General features: G+C 48.9%; 1 protein-coding gene across 1 annotated transcript in view; it reads left to right on the forward strand.

Annotated features, from left to right (window-relative positions):
- LOC116966358 (tetraspanin-5-like) overlaps positions 1–18,430 on the forward strand; it is a 49,574-nt gene that overhangs the window by 23,615 nt on the left and 7,529 nt on the right. The window contains exons 2-5 of the mRNA XM_033012539.1: positions 3,410–3,460; positions 6,755–6,898; positions 12,114–12,284; positions 14,363–14,488. Of these exons, the coding sequence (XP_032868430.1) occupies positions 3,410–3,460; positions 6,755–6,898; positions 12,114–12,284; positions 14,363–14,488 (492 nt within the window). The remainder of the gene's footprint in view (positions 1–3,409; positions 3,461–6,754; positions 6,899–12,113; positions 12,285–14,362; positions 14,489–18,430) is intronic.

An 18,430-nucleotide genomic window follows, 5' to 3' on the forward strand; every position in this document is an offset into this window, starting at 1 on the left:
GGAATCTGTGGAAGTGGTATTGAGGCCTGAGAAATAGTCTGCCCACTGGACAATAATTCAGCAGAGTTGGTTTAGTTTAGAGATAAAGCTCGGAAACAGGTCCTTTGACCGACTGAGTCCACACTGACCAGCGATCCCCGCACACTAACACTCCTACACACTAGGGACAATTTACAATCTTTACAAAAGCCAATTAACCTACAAACCCGCACGTCTTTGGAGTGTGGGAGGAAATCGGAGCACCCGGAGAAAACCCACGCAGTCACAGGGAAAACATACAAACTCCACACAGACAGCACCCGTAGTCAGGATTGAACCCGAGTCTCTGGCGCTGTGAGGCAGCAACCCTACCGCTGCACCACTGTGCCGCACCTATGTTCACATAAAGACTGGGAAAACCAAATCAGTAACGCTGGTGTGGGAGAATACATGGAATCTACAACATTGGTAGAATTGAACTGAATCAAAATAAAGGGAGTTGTGTGTTGGGGGCAAGAACTAGCTGTGGGAACCGGAGGCTATGATGGTAATCGCATGTTGTTTGAAAAACATATCCCAAATCCCAGGGGAAAGTGCGCCGACTGTGGCTAACAAAGGAACGGTACGATTAGAAGGGAAGTGGCTCGTCATGTTGCCAGGGGAGCGGTCAGCCTGGAACGTTGGAGGCTTCAGGAAAGGAGTCCAGATCCCGATATGGAGAGGGAAGGAAGAGTGGGTGGCTGCTGGAAATGGGGCTGTGTCCATAGGGACATCTCTCTGCGTAGGATGGGTTGGACCAGGGGCACGCCTGGAGCTTAGTTTAGTTTAGGGATACAGCGCGGAAACAGGCACACCGAGTCCACGGGAACACCAATCCTCGCACACTTAACACTATCCTACACACTAGGGAAAATTTACAATCTTTACCGAAGCCAATTAACCTACAAACCTGTACATGTTTGGGGTGAGGGAGGAAACCGAAGCACCCGAGAAAACCCACGCAATCACGGGGAGAACGTGCAAACTCTGTACAGACAGCACATGTTGTCAGGATCAAACCCAGGTCTGCGGCGCTGTGAGGCAGTAACTCTACCGCTGTGCTACCGTGATGCCCCCGGTGAGGGGAGAGCAGCTGATCTCAGTCACATGGGGACAGGCCCTTCAGCCCACATTGTCCATATTGACCAAGTTGGATATTGGACTGGTCCCATTCACATGTAATTGGCCAATAACCCTCTAAACTCTTCCTATCCAAATGTGTTCAATGTCATAATGATCTCCGCTTCTGCAGCTTCATCAGGCAGATGATTCCTGATGATAGAGCACGCAGCACAGGCAATGCCACCTGTGGTGCCAGTGAACCAGCAGGTGAGGCTGATGGCTCCAGAGCCTTTCTGCAGTTCAGTTTTACGGGACCAACAGAGGTCACGGCCTCCGAGTAGAGTCCAACGGTACCGGAATGTTCTGCCTGGGCCGCTGAGGGGCCGAGGCACCGGCCCGCAAAGTGGGGCTTGGAAGTCAGCGATGGGGAAGGGATCTGCCGGCTCTGACCAGGCCGGAGTTCCAGAGCCTCATCGGTTGCACCAATCCAGATGAGGACGAGATCACCGCCTCATTTTCAGGAGGCTTCCGTAGTCGGGGGGGGGGGGGAGATTTCAAGTGCGCTCTTGGAATTTTGTCCGGATTAAAGGAGGTGCCTGGACCATCAGTTGCCGGAAAATGGGTGGTGGACATTTACTCCAAATGCCGCCCCATCAACACCTTATACAACTGTAGCATGACTCCCAACTTCTCTATTCAATGCCCTGACTGATGAAGGCCATGTGACAGTCCTTGACCACCTTGTCCACCTGTGATGCCACTTTCAGGGAGCTAAGTATCTGTTCAAGGCTAACATATGATGGGCGTTTGTAGGCACTGGGCCCGTGTTCACTGGAGTTTGAAAGGATAAGGGAGGGGGATCCTCATTGAAACTTACCGATTAGTGAAAGGCCTGGATAGAGTGGACATCAAGAGGATGTTTCACTCGTGGGAGAGTCTAGGACCAAAGGACATAGCCTCGGGACTAAAGGACGTTCCTTTAGAACGGAGGTGATGAGGAATTTCTTTAGGCAGAGGGTTGTGAATCTGTGCAATTCTTTGCCAAGAAAGATAATTGATATTTTTAAGGCAGAGATAGATAAATTCTTGATTAGTACGGGTGTTAGGAGTTTTGGGGGAAAAGGCAGGAGAATGGGGTTAGGAGGGAGATATAGATCAGCCATGATTGATTGGCAGAGGAAAGTAGATGGGCCGAATGGCCTTATTCTGCCCCTATCACTTATGACCTTCAGACGAAGAAGGGTCTCGACCCGAAACGTCGCCAATTCCTTCTCTCCACAGATGCTGCCTCACCCGCTGAGTTACTCCAGCATTTTGTATCTACCATCCCTCTCATCATCTTGTACACTGAATATCTAAACTACTTATGTACCTGAAGATAACTATAATGTAGAGGACTCATCCACCTGCCCCGTCTGCCCGTACGTGGCACCGCAGTAGAGTTGCTGCCTCACAGCACCAGAGACCTTGGTTCGATCCTGACTACGGGTGCTGTCTGTATGGAGTTTGTACCTTCCCCCCATGATCAAGTGGGTTTTCTGCAGGTGCTCCGGTTTCCTCCAACACTCCAAAGATGTGCACACTTGTAGGTTAATTGGCTTCTGTAACAATTATAAATGTGTGTGGGATAGTGTTAGTGTTTGGGGATCACTGGTTGGCACAGACACGTAGGGCCTGTTTTTGCTCTGTGTAAGTAAACTGAAATTGGGTCTTAAATACTCAATCGTCAATTGTGCTTTACTTGTCACTTAGACAACTACACAGTCATTTTGCATATATTACACATGTGGGCACCGCCATTGTCGCCATTATCCAAAGTCCGGTCGGCCCGCGTGCTCGATGTACTGGAGCAGTTCGCATCAACCGATGTCCCTCTCCTCTCCTCGCACGGCCATCTTTGTGTCCCAGGGCGCTTCCTGCAGCTGACATTGGAGGCGTTAACCCGGTTTACCAGCCGACCAGTCCTTGCTCCTTGCGTCTGATGTCTCCAGTTCCCAGTTCCACCCATCGCCAACCTTCGGGCAGGTTCCCGGTCCTGCTGGAGAGGCCTGCCAGCCGGGACTAGCCCTGTGTATGTACCCTTGCTCGCCCTCCTGTCTCCCCTCACTACGACCTCCTGCCCACACGCGCCCACCTGCCCATCTGCTCCTACTTGTAACACCACCCCTTCCTGTAGGAGCAGGTTCTGCATTTTAAACCCACAACAGATGTGAAGTGAATCGACTTTATTATTTACACTTGTTTTGCGTGGCTGCCTGTTGAACTGTGCTCTCTCTCTCGCTCTCGCTCTCTCTCTCGCTCACTCACTCTCTCTCTCTCTCTCTTGCAGGTGGCAGGTGCTGGGCTCCTTGCAATCACCTTCTGGGCGTGGAATGAGAAGGTAAGCTTGCTGTGTCTCCCTGGTCAACCCATCCTTGGGCACTGGGCATCTGGGGCACAACTTGCGGTGAGAAGAGTTGGTGCAGCGGTAGAGTTGCTGCCTTACAGCGCCAGAGACCCGGGTTCGATCTTGACTACAGGAGCTGTCTATGTGGAGTTTGTACATTCTCCCCGTGACCTGCATGAGTTTTCTCCAGTTTCCTCCCACAATCCAAAGATGTACAGGTTTGTAGGTTGATTGGTTTTGTATAATTGTAAATTGTCTCTAGTATGTGTTGGATAGTGTTCATGTACAGGGGTCGCTGGTCGGTGCCGACACGGTGGCCAAAGGGCTGTTTTCACAATGTATCTCTAAACTAAACCAAACCAGAGGGTGGGTCTCAGCCCAAAGTCATTACACCCTCATCAGTCAGAGGGTGGTGAATCAGTGGAATTCTTTGCCACAGACGCCTGTGGAGGCCATGTCAATGGGTATTTTAAAGGGGCAGATTGACACATTATTGGTTCATACAGGCGTCGGGGGTTATCGGGAGGAGAATAGGATTGAGAAGGAAAGATAGATCAGCCATGATTGAATGGCATAGTAGACTTGATGGGCCGAATGGCTTCATTCAGCTCCTATGGCTTATGAACATATGAAGGACCAAAAGTGTGGACCGGGGTATATTGGGCATGGGCAGCGTTGGATGTGTGAGATTAGCGCATGGTGTCCAGTTTGTGAATATCACTCCCCGATGCTATATAAATGCACAATATTGTTCACCCTGACATGGCCCAACGTCTTGCTAACTCTCCCTCGACACTTCCCCTTTAGTTTAGTTTAGAGATACAGCGCGGAAACAGGCTCTTCGCCCCACCGATTCCGCACCGACCAGCGATCCCTGCACTTACACACGCCAGGGACAATTTACACTTATACCAAGCCAACTAATCTACAAACCCCTACGTCTTTGAAGTGTGGGAGGAAACTGAAGATCTCAGAGAAAACCCACACAGGTCATGGGAAAACGTACGAACTCCGTACAGAGAGCACCCTTAGTCAGGATCGAACCCGGGTCTCTGGCACAGCAACTCTACCCGCTGCGCCACCGTGCCGCACGTCTTGAGCTGCAGGAGTTTCACAGCACGTTGGTGATCGAGGGTTGGGGTCCGTGCTGCACCCTCAACCCTTCTTCTCCCTTCGGCCCGACACACCCAATGCAAGGGCAGTGCCCCTGGCGATGTCTCATGGCAGTGATGGGCATCCGTGCTGAGCCGAGCAACCGCGTGCTCCCGCAGTCAGCCCGCTGAGTGTGAGTGGGCACAGGTGATGAGTGGGTGGTCGGGGCACAGGTGTCTGGGTGAGCGTAGATCCCATCCTGAGAGAGGAGAGACACAAAGCACTGGAGTAACAGGCAGCATCTCTGGCGAGAAGGAATGGGTGACGTTTCAGCTTGAGACCCTTCTTCAAGCTGCCTGTCTATTTTCGGTGTAAACCAGCATCTGCAGTTCCTTCGTACAAATATTCTTCAATACTGAATATTAAATAACGATGTCACCATTCTCGGTAGGGATACATTCTGCCCCCAGTGTCCCAGAAATCCCCCAGGGTGCCCGTGAACACCGCGGAGTCCCTCTCTAGTCCCACCCGGGCACAGACGTAACCACGGATAAGAGGGTTATATCTGTGTCTTAGTGTCAGCCCTGTCTACATCAGATACATTAACGGTGTCAGGTAGGATTGCCAACATTCTCACTCCCAAATAAGGGACAAATTCCCGACGGCAATTCCCGAATCTGCTGCGGCTGGGTGAATGATGAGTTGTCCCGGGTGCTGGACTGCACACAAAGCCCAGCCGGCGGGCCAGCTGAGGAGTTTTGGCCCGGGTGCCGGAGGCGTGCGAAGCGCCCTGGGCCTTGTGTGTGTGCAGGTTAACAGTGTTGGCCCTGGGCCTTGTGTGTGTGTGTGTGTGTGTGTGTGTGTGTGTGTGTGTGTGCGAAGGGTGGACAGGCTGGCCGGGCGTCGGTGCTGACCGACGGGGCCACGGGCGAGGTGCTGCTCCTGCACTACGTCGGGACGGGTGAGGCGGGTCCGGACGTGGCGCTCCGACCCACAGTCCCCTCGACCCGAGTAGTAGCTGTCAAATACGGGACAACGGCGATCCCGTATGGCACAAACCAATTTAGCCCAATATACAGGATGTCCTAGCTAATACGTGACAGTTGACAGTTGACTGGATAGCATGCACAAAAGCTTTTCACTGTTCCTCCGTTCACGTGACAATAAACTGTAAACTAAACAAGGTTAACGATTTCAGACTTAGTGTCAGTCTTGTCTCTGTTACACAGGATAACAGTGTCAATCCTGTCTGTTAGCCAGGTTAACAATGCTGGCCCTGGTATCGGCCCTGCCTTGTGTGTGCGCCAGGTTAACAGTGTTGGCCCTGGGCCTTGTGTGTGTGCAGGTTAACAGTGTTGGCCCTGGGCCTTGTTTGTGTGTGTGTGTGTGTGTGTGCAGGTTAACAGTGTTGGCCCTGGGCCTTGTGTGTGTGTGTGTGTGTGTGTGTGCAGGTTAACAGTGTTGGCCCTGGGCCTTGTTTGTGTGTGTGTGTGTGTGTGTGTGTGTGTGTGTGTGTGCAGGTTAACAGTGTTGGCCCTGGGCCTTGTTTGTGTGTGTGTGTGTGTGTGTGCAGGTTAACAGTGTTGGCCCTGGGCCTTGTGTGTGTGTGTGTGTGTGCAGGTTAACAGTGTTAGCCCTGGGCCGCGTGTGTGTGTGTGTGTGTGCAGGTTAACAGTGTTAGCCCTGGGCCTTGTGTGTGTGTGTGTGTGTGTGTGTGCAGGTTAACAGTGTTGGCCCTGGGCCTTGTGTGTGTGCAGGTTAACAGTGTTGGCCCTGGGCCTTGTGTGTGTGTGTGTGTGTGTGTGTGTGTGTGTGTGTGTGTGTGTGTGTGTGTGTGTGTGTGTGTGTGTGTGTGTGTGTGTGTGTGTGTGTGCGCAGGTTAACAGTGTTGGCCCTGGGCCGTGTGTGTGTGTGCAGGTTAACAGTGTTGGCCCTGGGCCTTGTGTGTGTGCAGGTTAACAGTGTTGGCCCTGGGCCTTGTGTGTGTGTGTGTGTGTGTGTGTGCAGGTTAACAGTGTTGGCCCTGGGCCTTGTGTGTGTGTGTGTGCAGGTTAACAGTGTTGGCCCTGGGCCTTGTGTGTGTGTGTGCAGGTTAACAGTGTTGGCCCTGGGCCTTGTGTGTGCAGGTTAACAGTGTTGGCCCTGGGCCTTGTGTGTGTGTGTGCAGGTTAATGCTGGTGTTTCCTCCATTACCAGGGCGTGCTGAACATCCAGTCGATCACGGAGCTGAAAGGCTTCGACCCAGTCTGGGTGATTCTCACGGTGGGCCTGCTGACCTTTATCCTGGGCTTTGCTGGCTGCATCGGAGCCCTGCGTGAAAACATCTGCCTGCTCAAGTTTGTGAGTATCACACCCTGCACTCTCAGAAACATTCTGTTTAAGAAACGTTTAAGATAAGTTTATGATAAGTTTTATTCTACAATTGGAGAGGGAGAAGGGTAAATCAGATGTGTCGGTGTTACAGTTGAGCAAAGGGGACTATGGGGCCATGAGGGAGGAGCTGGCCAAAGTTGACTGGAAAGATACCCTAGCAGGGATGACAGTGGAACAACAATGGCAGGTATTTCTGGGAATAATACAGAAGGTGCAGGATCAGGTCATTCCAAAGAGGAAGAAAGATTCCAAGGGGAGTAAGGGGCGACCGTGGCTGACAAGGGAAGTCAGGGACAGTATAAAAATAAAAGAGAAGTACAACGTAGCAAAGATGAGCGGGAAGCCGGAGGATTGGGTAATGTTTAAAGGGCAACAGAAATACTGGTAACTAAAAAGGCAATACGGAGAGAAAAGATGAGGTACGAAGGTAAGCTAGCCAAGAATATAAAGGAGGATAGTAAAAGCTTCTTTTGGTATGTGAAGAGGAAAAAAATAGTTCATAAGGTCAAGGTTGGACCCTTGAAGACTGAAACGGGTAAATTTATTATGGGGAACATGGAAATGGCAGATGAGTTGAACAGGTACTTGGGATCTGTCTTCACTAAGGAGAACACAAACAATCTCCCTGATGTACTAGTGGCCAGAGGATCTGGGGTGATGGAGGAACTGAAGGAAATTCACATTAGGCAGGAAATGGTGTTAGATAGACTGATGGGACTGAAGGCTGATAAATCCCCAGGGCCAGATGGTCTGCATCCCAGGGTACTTAAGGAAGTGGCTCTAGAAATCGTGGGCGCATTGGTGATCATTTTCCAATGTTCTATAGATTTGGGATCAATTCCTGTGGATTGGAGGGTAGCTAATGTTATCCCACTCTTTAAGAAGGGCGGCAGAGAGAAAACGGGGAATTATAGACCAGTTAGCCTGACATCGGTGGTAGGGAAGAAGCTGGAGTCAATAATAAAAGATGAGATAGCCGCATTTTGGATAGCAGTAACAGGATCGGTCCGAGCAAGCATGGATTTACGAAGGGGAAATCATGCTTGACTAAAATTCTGGAATTTTTTGAGGATGTAACTAGGAAAATGGACAAGGCAGAGCCAATGGATGTAGTGCCCCTGGACATTCAGAAAGCATTTGATAACGTCACACATAGGAAATTAGTGGGACGACAGATGGCACAATGGGCTAAGTGTTCAGCTGGCAACCGGAAGGTAGCTGGTTCGAATCCCGCTTGGAGTGCATACTGTCGTTGTGTCCTTGGGCAAGACACTTCACCCACCTTTGCCTGTGTGTGTCCTTGGGCAAGACACTTCACCCACCTTTGCCTGTGTGTGTGGATGTAATTATGTGAAGCACTTTGGGGTCAATGCAAGTTGACTAAAAATGTGCTATATAAATAAAGAAATTTAAATAATTTAATTTAATTTGGGCAAAATTAGAGCACATGGTATTGGGGGTAGGATGCTGACATTGATAGAAAATTGGTTGGCAGACAGGAAACAAAGGGTAGGAATTAAAGGGTCCCTTTCAGAATGGCAGGCAGTGACTAGTGGGGTACTGCAAGGCTTGGTGCTGGAACCACAGCTATTTACAATATACATTAATGACTTGGATGAAGGGATTACAAGTAACATTAGCAAATTTGCAGATGACACAAAGCTGGGTGGCAGTGTGAACCGTGAGGAGAATGCTATGAGAATGCAGGGTGACTTGGACAGGTTGGGTGAGTGGGCAGATGCATGGCAGATGCAGTTTAATGTGGATAAATGTGAGGTTATCCACTTTGGTTCACGAGCCTAATTGCTGGGATGGCGGGACTGTCATGTGTTGATAGATTGGAGCGGCTGGGCTTGTATACTCTGGAATTTTGAAAGATGAGAGGGGATCTTATTGAAACATATAAGATTATTAAGGGTTTGGACACGCTAGAGGCAGGAAACATGTTCCCAATGTTGGGGGAGTCCAGAACCAGGGGCCATAGCTTAAGAATAAGTGGTAAGCCATTTAGAACAGAGATGAGGAAAAACTTTTTCACACAGAGAGTTGTGAGTGTGTGGAATTCTCTGCCTCAGAGTGGAGGCTGGTTCTCTGGATGCTTTCAAGCGAGAGTTAGATAGAGCTCTTACGGATAGCGAAGTTAAGGGATATGGAGAGCAGGAACGGGGTACTGATTGGGGATGATCAGGCATGATCACATTGAATGGCGGTACTGGCTCGAAGGGCCGAATGACCTACACCTGCACCTATTGTCTATTATGAGGGGAATGGAAAGGGTAATTCCACAAGAGTTCCACTTTTACCCAGAGCATGGGTATTGAGAACCAGAGGACATAGGTTTAAGGTGAGGGGGTAAAAGATTTAATTGAATCCTGAGAGACAACTTTTCTTTTATACAAAGGATGGCGGATATATGGGACGAGCTGCCGGAGGAGGTAGTTGAGGCAATGTTTAAGAAACATTTAGACAGGTGCATGGATAGTGTGTAAGAAGGAACTTACAGATGCAGATGCTGGTTTAAACCGAAGATTGACACAAAGCTGAAGTAACTCAGCGGGACAGGCAGCATCTCTGGGGATCTTATAGAAACATAAAATTATAAAAGGACTGGACAAGCTAGATGCAGAAAAAATGTTCCCAATGTTGGGAACATTTTCACAACATTTTCACACAGAAACCAGAGGCCACAGTCTTAGAATAAAGGGGAAGCCATTTAAGACTGAGGTGAGAAAAAGTTTTTCAACCAGAGAGTTGTGAATTTGTGGAATTCCCTGCCACAGAGGGCAGTGGAGGCCAAATCACTGGATGGATTTAAGAGAGTTAGATAGAGCTGTAGGGGCTAGTGGAATCAAGGGATATGCGGAGAAGGCAGGCATGGGTTATTGATTGGGGACGATCTGTCATGATCACAGTGATTGGCGGTGCTGGATCGAAGGGCCGAATGGCCTCCTCCTGCACCTATTTCTGTTATGTTTCTGGAGAGAAGGAATGGGTGACTTTTCGGGTCGAGATCCTTTGGTTTCGAGGGATATGGGTCAAGTGCAGGCAGGTGGGACTGGTGTAGATGGGACATGTTGGTCGGTGTGGGTAGGTTGGGCCGAGGGGCATGTTTCCACACTGTATCACTCTATGACTAAAGGCCTTTACTCATTGTTCTCCACCTGTTCATCTCATCCCCACTCCTGATGGGCCGTTGCCTCACAGCGCCAGAGACCCGGGTTTGATCCAGACTACGGGTGCTGCCTGTACGAAATTTGTATGTTCTCCGTGTGACCGCATGGATTTTCTCCGGGTACTCCTGTTTTCTCACACACTCCAAAGACATACAGATTTGTAGGTTAATTGGCCGTAAAAATTGTAAATTGTCCCTAGTGTGTAGGATAGTGTTAGCTTATGGGCAGTGCAGATCTGATGGGCCGAAGGGCCTGTTTCCACGCTGTATCTCTAAAGTCTAAAGTAAAGCTGCAGCCTCACAATGCCAGAATCCTGGGTACGATCCTGACCTTGGATGCTGTCCGTGTGGAGTTTGCATGTTCACCCTGTGACCACTCGGGTTTTCTCTGGGTGCTCCGGTTTCCTCCAACATCCCAAAGACAAGCGGGTTTGCAGGTTAATTGGCCCTCTGTAAATCACTCCTAGTGTGTAGGGAGTGGATGAGAGAGTGGGATAACATGGAACTACTCATTGAACGATGGTCGGCGTGGACTGTGTGGGCTGAATATCTCACACTATATCTATTAAATAAAATCAAGAACTGAACTAAATACACAAAAAACTAGTTTAGCAAGCGAGTAATCTGTTGTTTTTCTACAGATGAAGACTTTTGATTTGAATGAGGGCGGGTTTTTATGGGAATAACCTCTAACTGGGACATGCTCGGTGTGAATTTGCAGGGAGGTCGAGAAAGGAGGAAATGATTCTTATCAGCTTTTAGAAAAGAAGCTTTGCACATGGGCAGAGGAGGTTTACCAGAATATAATAAATAAGTGGTTTATACCAAAGATAGACAAAAAATGTTTGAAATCAGGCAGCATCTGGGGAGAGAATCCATTTTCTCCAGAGATGCTGATGTGTCTATGTGAGTTATTGCAGAATGATGCCGGGATTATGGGGAATTAGCTACAAGGAGAGGTTGGGCAGATATGGGATTGAGTGGTACTAGAAGTATATCAAATTATGAGAGGCATAGATTGGGTCAAAACCTTGTTCCCATGGTGGAAATGTCAAAGACTAGAGGGCACAGCTTGAAGGTGAGAAGGGCAAGGTTGTGTTTTACAGTGTGGGTGGGTGCCTGTAACTCACTTCCCTTGATGTTGTGGACGCTGAAAGGACAGTGGTGTTTTTTGGATGGGCTCATGGATATGGAGTGATATGGATCACGTGCAGGCAAAGAGAATAGTTTAACTTGGCATCATATTGGGCACATCCATTGTGGGGTGAAGCTACTGTGCCACAGTGCTGCCCTACAGGGTGGGGATGAGGTGAACAGGTGGGGGACTATGGTGGCACAGCGGTAGAGTTGCTGCCTTACAGCGACAGAGACTCGGGTTCAATCCTGACTACAGGTGATGTCTGTACGGAGTATGTACATTCTCCCCGTGACCGCGAGGGTTTTCTCCAGTTTCTTCCCACACTCCAAAGGCGTACAGGTTTGTAGGTTAACCTGCCCCATCTACACTAGTCCCACCTGTCTGTATTTGGCCCATGTCCCTGTAAACTGGTCCTATCCATGTACCTGTCTAAACGTTTCTTATACTTTGGGATAGTCCCTACCTCGACTACCTCCTCTGGCAGCTTGTTCCCTATTCCCACCACCTTTGTGTGAAAAAGATACCTGTCAGATTCCTATTAAATCTTTCCCCCTTCACCTTAAACCTATACCCTCTGGTTACGGTCTACCTCGCTTGTTACCCTCTCCCGACTCTCAGTCTGAAGAAGGGTCTCAACCCGAAACGTCACCTATTCCTTTTCTCCAGATATGCTGCCTGACCCGCTGAGTTACTCCAGCTTTTAGTGTCTCGATTCACCTACTCTGGACAAGAGACTGTGCGTCTACCTGATCTATTCCCCTCATGATGTTATACACTGATCACACTGGGGGAGATGAGGGTTGGGGGTTCCAGGGCTGATGGGCCCAGTGCCTGTTCTGCATGAGCCCATGGTTTGCCATCCTGTTTTGCAGTTCTCGCTGATCATCAGCACGATCTTCACGCTGGAGTTGGCGGCGGGGATCCTGGGCTTTGTGTTCCAGGACTGGGTGAAGGAGCAGGTGCAGAGCTTTGTCCGAGACAACATCGGGGTGTACCGCGAGGACATCGACCTGCAGAACCTCATTGACGCCATTCAGAAATACGTACGTGTTCCTCTCCCCTGTGCTTCCCCATCCGCTGCCGCAGGAGGGTGGGATGTGTCACCACGGTAGAGTTGCTGCTTCACAGCGCCAGAGACCCGGCTTCCATCCTGACTATGGGTGATATCTGTACAGAGTTTGTACGTTCTCCCCGTGACCGCATGGGTTTACTCCGGATGCTCCGGTTTCCACCCACACTACAAAGACTTGCAGGTTTGTAGGTTAATTGGCTTCGGTAAAATTGTAAATTGTCCGAGTGCACATAAGATAGCGTTAGTGTGCGGTGATCGCTGGTCGGCGTGGACTAGGTGGGCCGAAGGGCCTGTTTCCGCTCTGTATTTCTAAACTAAAATAAATCTGCTGCAAAGATGAGGACATTCGGATTATTTAAAAAAAAAAGGTTTATTTGTTCATTTTAGAGATACAACATTGAAACAGAGCCCTGGCATTGGCATCTATCTTCTGAGTCGATACGTTGCAGGGCACCTGAAGACTTTGTAGTCTGATCACTGCCTCTTACAACACAACCGTTAAGTTACCTTCACAAGTTTAGTTTAGAGATACAGCATGGAAACCGGCTAATTAGCTTATGGAACTTCTCCCGAGAGTGTAGGATAGTGTTAATGTACGGGGTGGTCACTGATGGGTGCGGAAGGGCCTGTTTCCACGTTGTATCTGTAAAGTCAAGTAAAGCTTGGCGTTCAACACCATCATCCCCTCCAAACATATCAAACACAGGCTTCCCGTGGAGGGAGGGAGGGAGGGAGGGAGGGGGAGAGAGAGAGAGAGAGAGAGAGAGAGAGAGAGAGTGCTGGACAACTCTCCTATCCACTTGGGACAACCATAGAACGTGTCATGTGATGGGACGGTGGTGGTGAGAGGGAAGATCTTCACGTTCCTGGGTGTGCGTATCTCTGGATGATCTATCCAGGGCTCCACACATTAATGTCATCACAACGAAAGCCCACCCTGCTCAGAATCTCACCAGACGTTCTACCATGGAGAGCGTACTGACATCACAGCCTAGTTCGGTCACCTGACAGCCCAGAAACGGAGGAGGCTAAAGGAGGCGCTGCCTCAAGAAGGCAGCTCGCATCATCACAGACCCACACCACCCTGCCCACACACTCATCTCTTGGTTTTCTTCATTAGTACGGGTGTCGGGTTATCGGGGAGAAGGCAGGAGAATGTGGTTGAGAGAGAAAGATAGATCAGCCATGATTGAATAGAGTAGTGGGCGTGATGGGCCGAATGGCCTAATTCTGCTCCTTGAATTTATGAACTATCTCCCTGCTACATCAGGAAAAGGTGCAGGAGCCTGAGCACCGTGATCTCCAGGATCAAGAACAGCTTCATGCTCTTGAACACAGCACAACCCTAACCACAATCTTGCATCAGCACCGGGCTACTACGGAGTCAAAAGAAGGGTCCCGACCCGAAACGTCACCTCTCCAGAGATGCTGCCTGACCCGCTGAGATACTCCAGCACTTTGTGTCTAGCTTTTTAAAGCAGCTTCTGCAGTTCCCTGTTTCTCTGGTGGACTTTGTTTTGGCTGCACTACACAATAATGCTCTGGCAATCTACAGTAACTGACCACTTACTGAGCCATTGTTTATCCTGAACTCTTGCCGTTGGAACTTCACATTGAGAGCCGCCCTGTTTCCTATCAGGCGGGAACAGATTTGAAACCACTTCCTCTGTGGGTGCTGTTTCCTGTTTGTCAATCGTGGCTTCCTGCCCTGTGAATACATCTCCCTCTCTCCCCCTCCTCCCTCCCCCCTCCTCTTCCCCCTCCCTCCCCCCTCCTCCCACACTGCTTCCTCCCCCCTCTTTCTCCCTCCTTCACCTCCTCCCCTACTCCTTCCCCCTCCCTCCTCCCACACTGCTTCCTCCCTCTTCCTCCTTCTCTGCTTCTCCCTCCTCCCTCTCCCCTCTCCCCTCTCCCCTCTCCCCTCTCCCCTCTCCCCTCTCCCTCTCCCTCTCCCCTCTCCCCTCTCCCCTCTCCCCTCTCCCCTCTCCCCTCTCCCCCTCCTCTATCACCTCTCTGCCTCCTCTCACCACTCTGCTTCCTCTCCCACAGATGCAGTGCTGCGGTGCTGGTGGTCCTGACGACTGGAACAACAACGTCTACTTCAACTGTTCGCAGGAGAACGGGAGCCGGGAGCGGTGCGGCGTTCCCTTCTCCTGCTGCATCCCTGACCCCGCAGTAAGTATGGACACCCTTCTCCACGCTGACCAACACTGCATTCCCAACTCGTGTTCACCACTAAAACCACAAGTGTACAAAATCATAAGAGGAATTGATTGGTTAATGCACAGGGTTCTGTTAGAGTTCTGTCAGTTCTTGGCACCATGTTGTATGAAAGATATTGTCGAGCTGGAAAGATAAGATCATAAGTGACAGGAGCAGGATTTGGCCATTCGGCCCATTCAATCTCTCCCTCCTAACCGCATTCTCCTGCCCTCTTCCCATAATCCCTGACACCTGTACTAATCAAGAATCTATATCTGCCTTAAATATATTCACTCAATTGGTTTCCACTTTCTTCTGTGGCAAAGAATTCCATAGATTCACCACCCGCTGACAAAAAAAATCTCCTCATCTCCTTCCTAAAATAACCACCGTAAATTGGATTAGCAGCACCTCATATTTCGCTTGTGCAGTTTACACCCCAGTGGAATGAACATTGACTTCTCTAATTTCAGGTAATCCCTGCTTTCTCCTCCCCTTCTCAGCTCTCCCTCAGCCCACTGTCTCCGCCTCTTCCTTTCTTCTTCCCGCCCCCCACCCTCGCATCTGTCTGAAGAAGGGTCTCGACCCGAAACGTGGCCTATTTCCTTCGCTCCATAGATGCTGCCTCACCCACTGAGTTTTTGCAGCATTTTTGTCGACCTGGGATCATTGTTGTAAACCTCCTCTGGACCCTCTCCAGAGCCAGCACATCCTTCCTCAGATATGGAGACCAAAATTGCTCACAATATTCCAAATGTGGCCTGACCAGCGCACTATAGAGCCTCAGCATTACATTCCTGTTTTGTATATAAGCCCTCATGAAATAAATGTTAGCATTGAGTTTTCTTTCTTTACTACCGATTCGACTTGCAGATTCACTTTTTGGGAATCCTGCACCAGCACTCCCAAGTCCCTTTGCACCTTCGATTTATGGAATCGCTCCCCATTTAGAAAATAATCTACGCTTTTATTCCTACTACCAAAATGAATGACTCCACAATTTGCTACACTATATTCCATCTGCCACTTCTCTGCCCACTCTCCCACTTTCTATCCAAATCCTTCTGCAGGGTCCCTGCTTTCTCTACACTACCTTCCCTTCCACCTATTTATGTATTATCTGCAAACTTGGCCACAAAGCCTTCAATCGCCTCGTCCAACTCATTAATGTACCAAGTGAAGAGTAGCGGCCCCAGCACAAACCCCTGTGGAACTCCACTAGTCACTGGCAGCCAACCAGAAGAAAGCCCCCTTTATTGCCACTCTTGTATTCTGCCAACCAGTCAACCTGCTATCCATGCTAGTAACTGCTCTTTGATACCATCTCATCTTCCTCAGCAGCCTCACGTGTGGCACCTTATCAAAGGCTTTCTGAAAATCTAAGTAAACAACATCTACTAACTCTCCTTTGTCTGTCCTGCTATTTACTTCTTCAAAGAATTCCAGCAAATTTGTCAAACAAGATCTCCCCTTCACAAAGCCATGCTGACTTTGGCCTATTTTATCGTGAACTAAGTACTCCATGACCTCATTCTTTATAACAGACTAACCGGCCTATAGATCCCACTATTCTGCTTTGCTCCCTTCTTGTGCAGCGGAGTGATATTGGCAATTTTCCAATCTCCTGTCTCTAGTGATTCTTGAAATATCACTATCAAAGCCACTTCGTTCAGAACCCTACCTAGGGTGCAGTCCATCCGGTCCAGGTGACTTATCCACCTTCAGCCCTTTTGGCTTTGCAAGCACCAGTAATGGCCACTCCACTAACTTTCACCTCCGACTTTCTTGAATTTCAGGCACGTTGCTGGTGCCTTCCACTGTGAAGACTGATGCAAAAAAGTTATTCAACTCCTCTGCTATTTCTTTGTTCCCCATTATCATTTCTCCAGCATCATTCTCCAGCCGCCCTCTTGTCTCTTTGTTGCTTTTTATATAACTGAAATAACTCTTGCTATGATCTTTTATATTATTATTACCTTCATATTTAATCTTTTCTCCCCATATTGTCCTTTTAGTTACCTTCTGTTGTTCTTTAAAAGCTTCCCAATCCTCTGGCTTCCTACTAATCTTTGCAATGTTATATGCCGTCTCTTTTAGCTGTATACTGTCCTTGGCTATCCTTTTCAGCCATGGTCACCTCTTTCTCCCCCTAGTATCTTTCTTCCTCTTTGGAATGAAAAGATCCTGCATCTTGTGGTTTATTCCCAGAAATTTCTTCCTTTCCAGTCAACTTTGGCCGGCTCCTCCCTCATGACTCTTTGCTCAGCTGCAATACTGACACATCTGATTTCTCCTTCTCCCTCTCAAATTGCAGATTAAAACTTGTCATATTGTGGTCACTGCCCGCTAATGGTCCTTTACCTTGAGCTCCCTTATAATCCGGTTCATTACACAGCACTAAGTCCAGAACTGCCTTCTCCCTGGTACTACAAGCTGCTCTAAGAATCCATCTTGGAGGCACTCTACACAACTCCTTTCTTGGGATCCAGTACCAACCTGATTTTCCCAGTCTACCTGCATATTGGCCACCGTAGCATTACCTTTCTTACATGACAATTGTATCTCCTGATGTAATGTACCCTATATCCTGGCTACTGTTTGGGGGCTTGTAAATAACTCCCATGAAGGTATTCCTTACAATTTCTCAGCTCTATTCACAATGACTACATCTAATCCATTGTCATCCCTCACTAAGGACTGAATTTAATTCCTTACCAACAGTGCTACCCCACCCCTTCTGCCCACCTGTCTGTCTTTTCGATAGGACATATAACCTTGAAGATTCAGCTCCCAGCAACGATCCTCTTGCAGCCACGTCTCTGTAATTCCTACAACCCCATACCTACCAATTTCTAACTGTGCCACAAGCTCATCCACTTTATTTCTTATACTGCGTGCATTCAAATACACACCTTTAATTTGGTATTCTTCTCCCCGCTCACACAGGTCCCGATTTTACCCGACCTTACTCTCTTATCCCTTCTTAAACTTTCCGTCCCATAATTTCTGGAGACTTCGGTAGATGCACAGAGTCTCTTGCCCAGAGTAGGGGAATCGAGGACCAGAGGACATAGGTTTAAGGTGAAGTGGAAAAGGTTTAAAAGGAATCTGACATGTTCACACAAAGGGTGGTGAGCATATGGAACAAGCTGCTAGAGGAGGTAGTTGTGGCAGGGCCTATCCCAACATTTAAGAAACAGTTAGACAGGTACATGGATAGGACAGGTTTGGAGGGATCTGGACCAAGCGCAGGCAGGTGGGACTAGTGTAGCTGGGACATGTTGACCTGTATGGGTGAGTTGGGTCGAAGGGCCTGTTTCCACACTGTATCACTCTATGACTCTAAGGGGATTTGTGTTTGGGCAGCTCACAACCCAGCGTTATGAACATTGATTTCTCTAACTTCAAGTAAGCCTTGCTTTCCCTCTCTCTCCGTCCCTCCCCATCTTAGTTCTCCAACTGGCTTCCTGATTAATTTTACTGTTTGTTTGCCTCCTTGTCACTTAGTGCTAACAATGAACCATCCTGCATTATCCTTGCCCATTTTCCCCTTTGATGTCTCGTTTTCACACCTTGCGCTTCCATATCTCAGTGTCTCCCTCTCCCCTGACACTTGGGCTGAAGAAGGGTCTCAACCCGTAACATCACCCATTCCTTCACTGCAGAGATGCTGCCTGTCCTGCTGAGTTACTTCAGCATTTAGTGTCTAAGAAGGGGATTAGTTTAGTTTAGAGATACAGCATGGAAACAGGCCATTTGGCCCATCAAGTCCATGCCAACCATCTGCTCACACTTTTGACTGAATATTTAATTTTATGGAGTAAATGCTGGATAATTCATTGCTTTCTTCCACAAGTCACACCATTTACATCATTTGCAAAAAATGTTTCCACCTTGACCCTTGGATGTAGGCGA

This window comes from Amblyraja radiata, chromosome 37 (genome assembly GCF_010909765.2).
Source record: "Amblyraja radiata isolate CabotCenter1 chromosome 37, sAmbRad1.1.pri, whole genome shotgun sequence".
NCBI classification, from domain to species: Eukaryota; Metazoa; Chordata; class Chondrichthyes; order Rajiformes; family Rajidae; genus Amblyraja; species Amblyraja radiata.